Source organism: Daktulosphaira vitifoliae, unplaced genomic scaffold, assembly GCF_025091365.1.
Source record: "Daktulosphaira vitifoliae isolate Bord-2020 unplaced genomic scaffold, ASM2509136v1 Scaffold_5, whole genome shotgun sequence".
Taxonomy (NCBI): domain Eukaryota; kingdom Metazoa; phylum Arthropoda; class Insecta; order Hemiptera; family Phylloxeridae; genus Daktulosphaira; species Daktulosphaira vitifoliae.
In genome coordinates this window covers 29912675-29923063 of record NW_026099576.1, presented here as the reverse complement: position 1 = coordinate 29923063, position 10389 = coordinate 29912675, and the positions used below count along the sequence as shown (strand labels likewise).

General features: G+C 24.8%; 1 protein-coding gene across 1 annotated transcript in view; it reads left to right on the top strand.

Annotated features, from left to right (window-relative positions):
• The first annotated feature begins 1275 nt into the window (after nucleotides 1-1275).
• LOC126907278 (uncharacterized) overlaps nucleotides 1276-10389 on the top strand; it is a 13882-nt gene continuing 4768 nt past the window's right edge. Inside the window, exons 1-2 of the mRNA XM_050688438.1 lie at nucleotides 1276-1692; nucleotides 9660-10036. Coding sequence (XP_050544395.1) covers nucleotides 1330-1692; nucleotides 9660-10036 — 740 coding nt within the window. The 5' untranslated portion in view covers nucleotides 1276-1329. The remainder of the gene's footprint in view (nucleotides 1693-9659; nucleotides 10037-10389) is intronic.

Sequence of the window (10389 nt, the reverse complement as noted above, 5' to 3'; positions counted from 1 at the left end):
TTCTCAGCTTCGCATCGAAGCTAAAAAATATGTGTGTGCATGTCCAATATACTTAATTTAATATTTTATACAAATGTATATTTTGTAAGATTACTATCTAAACAAATTGTTACGTACAAACACAAATTTATCTTTTTTTTTTTCAAAACGAAAAGAGTTTTAATAGATATGCAAACTCAACTCGAGCATCATTTTTTTTTTTAAATATCGTCTTATTATTATTATTATCATATGCCATTTTTTTTTGAAATGGATTAAATTTATATAAATTGGGCTTTATTGGTATAGTTGTCCATAAATGTAGAATTATAATATCATGTTTAAAAATAAATTCATATATTAAGTTAAAAAAGTCTCTATTATAACTTTAAAAATATACCACATAATATAAAGATTAAAATTAATCTTCAGGTACATTTAATAAGGGGCTCATAATAATATTACTATTTGCAGTCAGGACTATACGAAGTAATAAATTAAGGATAAAAATATTAATTTTTCCAAGAACTATTGGGATTTTATTACATTTGTAAAGAGAAAAAATTTGCATTCGTGTAGGAATGCAAATTTTTAAAAACAATAAATAATATCTTAACTTAAATATGAAAAGGACAAAAAAAATGTAGCTTACGAAAATAATATTTTAAATTATTGTGTAAATGTTTGAATATTTTAACCAGATTCAATCAATTAAATAAATAAACTATAATATTGAATTAAAAATTTTGGAAATTATATATTTTAATATAATAGCCTCTATTTTGTAAAATATTGATCGTATACAGTTTGCTAAGGTACTATTTAACATAAACGTTCATAATATCATTATTTCTAAAAATACTTCTTAAACAATATGTGTGATTTAACTGAACAGTATTTTTTTAATAAAATATATTAAAGAATACTATCATTAAATGATTTATATCGTTTAATTTATTTTTATAAAATGTTTTCAACAAAAAAAAATTACTAGTGTATGTGATTTTTAGAAAAAGGTAATTATTTAATATCTATAAAATATTGAAACATCCTTAATTTAATAGTAAGAAGAATTATTAATTTCTTTGAAAAGAAAGAAAATTGTACATAAATAAAAATAGTATTGTCTATTAAAAGTTTCAGTAGCACAGATTTATTTGAAATGCAGTACAGAATTTTTATTTTTATATATTTTACACACTTAGGGTATTTATCGACCTTAAATATAAAAACTAAAAAAACGAGATATTTAGAATATATTATTACAGTAGTAGAACACATTCGTGTTCNTATTTAGAATATATTATTACAGTAGTAGAACACATTCGTGTTCAAGAAGGATGGAATTCAATGAAAAATCTGCAGTTGAATCAAGATGAGTACAAGAATCTTACAATAGGAAAAGTATTTGCACAAAAAATAGACAAAATGAATATAACTGACATGTTAAGTATTGTTGTTCGTTTACTTAACTACAAATATACTCAGATATTAAAAAATTATGTTGAAATCGTCACTTTAAGTATAAGAGAATGTGAAAAATATTCAACAGATAATTTATTAAATGAATTTATTAATTGCACCCGACGCATTGAATATGCAGTGAAAAACTCCACGATTATGTTTCATAATTTATATGAAGTAATGACGTTTATGAGTTATTTAGATATACAATGGTTGAATTCGAATATTTCTGGAAACCCATTTGTCAAGGTAGAAGAAATGCATTATGCCTATTACAATATAAACATAATGAAAATATCAGACCAATCATTTTATATTGATCAGTATGGTAATTATATACCTGAAAATGCGACTTCAGTACTATTAAATATTAAAACATTCGTTGAACATTTATATTTTATGACTGAAAATGGCGAAGAGGATGATTGTATTTTAGCTGAACATCCAGTACCGATTAACTATAATTTGATTTTTGAAAAGGAATATTTAAATTTCAAATCACTAAATCCTCATTTAAGTTCTTTCGATTTTGTGATAAAGATGCTAGAAACATTTTATAAGTTCACCATACAAACATATTATGAAGGCTTTGGATTTGAAGAAATACTAAATCAGTCTTCAAACAAGTAAATGAATAAATATTTAATTTTTTACTTTTTAATTTAAGGTTCTACACTTCACATCACATATTTTTTGTTCTTTCAAAAAGAACAAAAATATATATCTATATATATATATTCAAAACGAATGTTATTTAGACCAATATTTTAGCTTCGATGCGAAACTGAGAAGGTATTAAATTTACTATTATGTGTTATTATTATTTTTTTTTTTGTGTCTGTTACCACTTTTTCTCAGCTCTCATCGAACGGATTTCTTTTAACGATACGTCAAAAGATCACAAATCGTATCTAGTCGAAGACATTACCCTCAAAAATTTAATAATTTCCCTCGTTTCCCGTAAATGGGGGAAACCTCCAAAAAAATTACAAATTTAAAAATCACGAATTTTCGAAATTTTTTCAATTTTTTTACTAAAAACTACCATAACTTTTTCAAAAATAAACATTTCAATATAAATTTTTTTTTATATTTACTTGATGTCTTTATCTATCATTTGGTATATTTTTTTTATAAATCTAACCCTTTATCTTCCCACAGGGGGGATTTAAAATGACAACTTTTTCAAAAAAAATTTCGGACTTAATTTTGTCTTCACGGTGAAAATGGCTACTGAATACTATTTTTGTGTGAAAATTCTTGATTTTATTTTTTACATTTTTAACTTTATAATGCTATGACATATTGAAAAGTGTATGGATCAACATTATTTTTTTATGAGAAATAATATTTTTTAATAATCCCTTTTTCATTTAGAATATTAATAAGACAATAGCAGATCATGTAGCTTTTGGAATAATCCACCAAATTTTTAAAATTAAACACTATCTAAAGATTAGCATCGAAGCGTTTTTTTTTTATACTGATTTTACTGATGATCACTGTCAGATATCATTATACTTGATCCAACTATGCCACGTCACCACTGTGCCGCGACCCCCCTGAGCTGGTTTTTTTTAATTCACTTATAATACAATTATCCATTTTTGTAAATTTAAAATCCGATTAAAAATTTGATTTCTCAAAACTGCTATCTGTAAATTATTACTTTTTCTTTAAAAATTTACGTGTGAGGTAAATGTATTTTTACCATTAAAAATACATTGTTTTTAAATCAGTCTTCATATTTTCTAAATATTATCTAAAGTTGAAACTACAAAACTAAATATTTACCAGATAAAATTTTATTTAATAGATTTTCCATATTTTACTTCTGAGATATTTTTATAGAATTTTTTTGTTAATTGTACAATTTTAACTGATTATTTTTTAATGCAGATGTATTTCATTATGTGTACCTCCATTTGATTCTATTTCACAAGAAAAAGGAATAATGTACTTGAATATTTTTCTTAAAGAGGGTAACTGGAAGACTATGGAAAATTTATATATAAAGCATAATGACCAATTACTTAGTGCAAACCGTGTGCTTAGAGATTATGCAAATAATAACAATTTTCGTCTCAAAATGCAATATTTCACTTTACTATTAAGATGTAGATTTTTTGACTTATTAAAAAAATTCACTTCACATTTACATGAAACTGTAAGATTTTGTGAAAGAGATAATTTTGGTACGGAAGTACAAAATAATCCACTTAAATTCACTGATTGTATAAAAATTTTTTTCATGGCTATTAGTAATTCTCAGGTGTTTTTAAATTGTTTAAACACGGCAATAGATAAATTAGAAGAGGCAACAATTTGGCATGGGAATGGATTGTATTATTGTTTATCTGTTATAAGGAGCATAGTAAAAAACATATTAGACTTGATTCAAGAAAAAAACCTGTTACAAATTGTATTTGCTGACCCGAAGATTCCAAATTTAAAAGATGTTGTACAGAAGTATTATGATGACGCGGTCTATGTGATATCCTCTTTTAAAGTAATTATAAAAAATGGAAAGCGAGTTAATAATAAGCATTGCTTTTATTACGNTAATTATAACAAATGGAAAGCGAATTAATAATAAGCACTGCTTTTATTATGAAAAACCCTATAATTTTAAAAAAGCAGTCTTAAAGAATGATGAAACATCTATTAGTAAAAATAATGACAGTTGTCAACAGTCATGTGAGGAATTAAATATGTTTTGTGTAGATTTTGTCATTAATGAATATAAAAATCTAGGGTTTGATAAAATTTAATAAAAATTTTGTTGTCATTTTTATAATAATTAGTGTTCAATATAATATGTACGAAATAATAAAATTATTTATTAAGATATGCATACAAATAAATTGTGTAATGTTCTAATAAAGATACACTACTCCTATTTATTTAGGAATAGAAGACTTTCAAGGTAAGTCTTCTAAAATATTGGCATTGAATTTTTTATAATTGAATTAATGTAGGTAAATATTCATTCAAATTATTAATGGAATATTTTTTAGAAATCACATATTGTGAGAAATGTTGAACGAAAAAAATTTCTTTTGAAACCTGTCTTAGAAAAAAACCCTAAAGGCCCATTGCTAAAAATATTTCTAAATACGCTGCATTATCTGCTACCTATGCCATTCTGTAATTGGTGAAAATTACAGGTTTATGCTTTGAAGTGAAACATTAATAGTCGTTTTTTACAATATCACGTTAAACTATCGGAAAGTTAAAGCTCAGCGGCATATTTAGCGTTATTTTGCAAACTTTATTTTTACAATGTTACGCTAGCGTAAATATTACCGCTAACTTATTGTTAACGGGCACGTTATTCAGTAAGGAATGTAGATCTTCTTCTTTAAGCGATTTGACGACTGGGATCCATAGGAGATCAGAATTAATATTTATTACTCTCGCATTTTCATATTATCGAAATTCTAATTTTATTATTTGATTATATTTTACTTTCAAGTAAAATAAATTACAGTTAAAATAATATTAATAAAATGTTTAATCCTAATAAGAGATTTTTATTTAAGATTAATTAAAGACTAACTAAAATAAGGATTAAAACCTTTTGCATTCATTTTTAAACAAGGCTGAATTTCAGATTTTGTGGTTGGCTTTGTCTCTCTGAGCCACTCTTTATAATAGTTTTAAATTTTATTTGTGAAAGAAAGTAATTACAATTACTAGCCTAAAAATTCATAATTTCTTTTTAAATATTCAAGAGTTCATGCTAAAATAATACATATACTACTTTAAAATTGTACTTAATTATTTCTATTAACTGTATGGACTATACTTCTTAATTTTTTGTAAAAATTTTTTAATTAAATTTTATAATATAATTTTAATGGGCTCAGGTTCATCGGAGTATGATCAAATGAAAATACCCGCTACCCTTGTTTGAATTATACATTATAATTCAAAAAGTTATACTTATATTTATAACTTTATATATTAATATAAAATTAAAATTGGTATAAAACTGTATTCATTCCTTACCGTTTCTATGATAAAATAGATAAATTTTATTGATGTATGTTAATATTGTCATTTGCAAAGTAAACAAATGTTACATTTCGGTAGAGTTGTTAAAATACGGTATTTTATTTTTTTGCTGTATAATATCGTATAATAGACGTATAATACTGTATAATAACGTATAAATCATTGTGGCACCTTAAAATTTGAGAAAAAATAAACTTTAGAGTGATTATTTTTCATAAAACGCAATAAATAAATGAGTACTTACTGAAAAAGCCTTTAGCAAAATTGATGAAAACAAAATGTTCAGGGAGTAATTAGTTAAAGTATTGAACTAAGATATTTCTCTATCCAGAATTCCTGTCTAGAGAATGATTTAGTATCAACTAAGTACCAACTATAGTCAATTTGCAACCAGAAACCACCCATGATGTCTGAGAAGTCTGCTTTTTTAAACAAGTATAAATACACAATTGGAATTTTACCACATTAAAAACTTAAAATTTTTAATAACATAATAAATAANAAAGGTCTGAGAAGTCTGCTTTTTTAAACAAGTATAAATACACAATTGGAATTTTACCACATTAAAAACTTAAAATTTTTAATAACATAATAAATAAAATAATAAAACTCACTTTTTCTTAACAAAAAAAAATCCTATCCTTTAAATAAACTATTAAAAAATTAAAATATGGCATCTTACTATTAATCTTAAAATTGATAATTGTATTAATATTTGTTACCTTAAAAAAAATAACTTAAGCACCTTATCGATTATAAATTTTAGTATCACAGAGTACTAAGAATTAATTTTTATAAAGTATGAAATATTTTATAATCTTAATTTGTATATGTCATGACATTATCAAATAGTTCATCTGTTTCATTCTCGTTTTTGCTTTGATGGACGACCCATCTTAGTTCGTAATTTGCAAATAATACTTTAAACTTAAACAATTAAAATCACAAAACAAAATACTTTTACCACAGAATAGATTCACCTGATNTTGATGAAAACAAAATGTTCAGGGAGTAATTAGTTAAAGTATTGAACTAAGATATTTCTCTATCCAGAATTCCTGTCTAGAGAATGATTTAGTATCAACTAAGTACCAACTATAGTCAATTTGCAACCAGAAACCACCCATGATGTCTGAGAAGTCTGCTTTTTTAAACAAGTATAAATACACAATTGGAATTTTACCACATTAAAAACTTAAAATTTTTAATAACATAATAAATAAAATAATAAAACTCACTTTTTCTTAACAAAAAAAAATCCTATCCTTTAAATAAACTATTAAAAAATTAAAATATGGCATCTTACTATTAATCTTAAAATTGATAATTGTATTAATATTTGTTACCTTAAAAAAAATAACTTAAGCACCTTATCGATTATAAATTTTAGTATCACAGAGTACTAAGAATTAATTTTTATAAAGTATGAAATATTTTATAATCTTAATTTGTTTATGTCATGACATTATCAAATAGTTCATCTGTTTCATTCTCGTTTTTGCTTTGATGGACGACCCATCTTAGTTCGTAATTTGCAAATAATACTTTAAACTTAAACAATTAAAATCACAAAACAAAATACTTTTACCACAGAATAGATTCACCTGATCTGTGCTTTTATTTTCTTCCATTTGAACCGACATGCGTTGGCGCTTAAAATGTGACAAGATTATTGTGTGGTAATACTAAAAACATACTGAGACCACGGTTATACCGTACACAAGTCAATTGCTTTTGTTTGTTATGATAACCATGTTTCCCTGGCGGATCTGACAGCTAATTATGTTTTAAAAATATATCTATTAATCTACAATAATATTCACGATTATAGATACATTTAAATCTAATAATGCAATCCATCTATATCATTAATTACAATTGCGTATATCAATTAAAATCAAATCCAAAAGAATATAAATGTTGATAAAGCATTTTTTTTTTTTTTTTGATACAGCCGGTATAAAATAATTTTATACGCGTGTATCATACCTTGTATAATACCGACTCGCATCTCTACATTTCGGTGATGAAGTACACGATGTATTATATTTAAAAAAATTATATATAGTTAACATAAACCCAAATAATGATATAAAATTAAAAATAAATCTCTAGTGATATATAAAAATAGATTGATCACTTTTACAGTACACATTTGTATACTTAACCAAATAATACCTAAATTGTAAACAATTTATAGGCCAACGCCATTGTTTCGTAATTTTCCGAAAAAATGATTAGAAATTTATATTAGAATTAATACTTAAAGTGTTATCAATAAATATTTAATAATCACCTGGTTCTTACTAGACTTAGATTCATTTCTATGCGCGAATATATAATTATGGGGTAGTAGAATTTAAATGTATGCTATATGATATATGTCAATGTATTAATAAAATCATTATCAACGTTATCACAAAATTTTTATTAAAACTTCAAAACTCTATTTTATATTCCTTTTTGTTCATACTCATGCGAGTTTTTCTCATTTCTGAATCGTTCTCACGAGGAAGAATTACATCTATACAACTTATAAGTATATATTTTCTGTTTTTTTGGGTAGGTCTGAACTCCCTGACCCTTTAAATCGTGGTTACAACTATAGTATATAATCGTACTACCCACAGTCAAGGTTATATATTCTATATTAGGCACTTAAACAATGTATCAACTAACTTTGGCCTAAAAATTGATTTTAAGATTTTTTTAGTATCAATTTTAGTTTCGTGAAATAGGTCAACTTGGGTCCGTACAACAGGTGCTGTACTGCGACAGTACTGACAGTTCTGATGCAGTAGTGCTACTAATACTGGTATATGTTTGATATTATATTTCCGTTTCAGAACTGACAAATCAGTATTGAAGATTTTGTAAATCTAGAATTACGCTAGTACTTTGCCAGTAATGGCAACCAAGTGCTAACCGACAAAGTACTTGACCAGGTTTTGGACAAGACGCAAAATTAGTACTATTCTAGTTCAGGTTATTTAATGGTTAATTGTCAGTTGTGGAGCAATACTTCGCACATCAGCAATACTGGTACTTAACAAAAATTTCCACCTGAGAATAAAAATTTTTGAAACTTAAGTTATAGAGTGCTTAAAATATATATAGCTCACGAAAAATGTTTTATTAATAAGTCATTAGGCCTTTGAACAGTGTTTCCGGTCCTACTAGTTAAATAAATAATTAAAGAAGTTGAATAACAAAGTTTGTTATTTCTTTGGCAGTCACAGTTTATACTCTATTTTCTACATGAATAGAAGCTTTAAAAAAAAAATGCTTATTACAGATTGCTATGATTATTTAGTATAAGCGATCATAATATTGTATTATACAATAATAATCTTAATAAGAACACATGTAATAGTTATAAAACTGAACGGTATTGGCTTTAATAATATATTATTCCATTATATATACCTACGATTTTATTAAAAACAATTGCAAAAGATTTATAAATAAGTATATTAAATTCATTAATTTATTGCTATAAAACATTTTTAACATTATTTTTTTTAGTTGTTTTTCAAAATAGAATATGCATGATATTTATAAAAAAATTATAGCTATTTGTTCATAAATAGTAAAAAAGATTATTAATTTATTCAGAAAGGAAAATTATTCCTCACTACATAAAATTATTAGTGTCACTTTAAATTTTTAGTAGTAGAGATTAATTTATTATGCAACTCAAAATTTTTATTTTTATTTTTATATATTTTACTCACTTAGTGCATCTATCGACCTTAGATCCAAGAACTATAAAAAAGCAATATTCAAAATATTTTATTACAATAGTAAAGCATATTTGTGCTCAAGATGGATGGGAATCAATTAAACATTTGCAATTGAATCATAAGTACATGAATATGACAATTGGAAATGCATTTGCAGAACAAATTTACAAAAAAAATGTTATAACCATATTTAGTATTGTTGTTGGTTTACTTAACTACAAATATACTCAGATATTAAAAAATTATGTTGAAATCGTCACTTTAAGTATAAGAGAATGTGAAAAATATTCAACGGATAATTTATTAAAAGAATTTATTGATTGCACCCGACGCATTGAATATGCAGTGAAAAATTCCAAAATTATGTTTGATAATTTATATCAAGTAATGACGTTTATGAGTTATTTAGATATAAAATGGTTGAATGCGAATATTTCTGGAAACCCATTTGTCAAGGTAGAAGAAATTTATTTTGCCTATAACTATATAAATATAATGGAAATATCAGACCAATCATTTTATATTGATCAGTATGGTAATTATATACCTGAAAATGCGACTTCAGTACTATTAAATATTAAAACATTCGTTGGACAATTATATTTAATGACTGAAAATGACGAAGAGGATGATTGTATTTTAGCTGAACTCCCTGTACCGATTAACTATAATTTGATTTTTGAAAAGGAATATTTAAATTTCAAATCAAGAAATCCTCATTCAAGTACTTTCGATTTTGTGAAAAAGATGCTAGATTCATTTTGCAACCTCACCATAGAAAATGAATACGAAGACCTTGGATTTGAAGAAATACTGAATCCGTCTTCAAACAAGTAAATTAATAAATAAATAACTTAAAGAAAAAGAAATATGTATATATATATATATTATACAATTAATAATTTTAGCTTCGATGCGAAGCTGAGAAGGTATTGGTTTTATTATGATGTGTTTATTTATTTTTTTTTTTTTTGTGTCTGTTACCACTTTTTCTCAGCTCTCACCTAACGGATTTCTTTCAACGATACGTCAAAAGATCACAAATCGTATGTAGTCGAAGACATTACCCTTCAAAATTGAAAAAATTTCCCTCGTTCCCCATAAATGGGGGAAACCTCCAAAAAAATTACAAATTTAAAAATCGCTAATTTTCGAAATTTTTTCAATTTTTTTTACTAAAAACTGC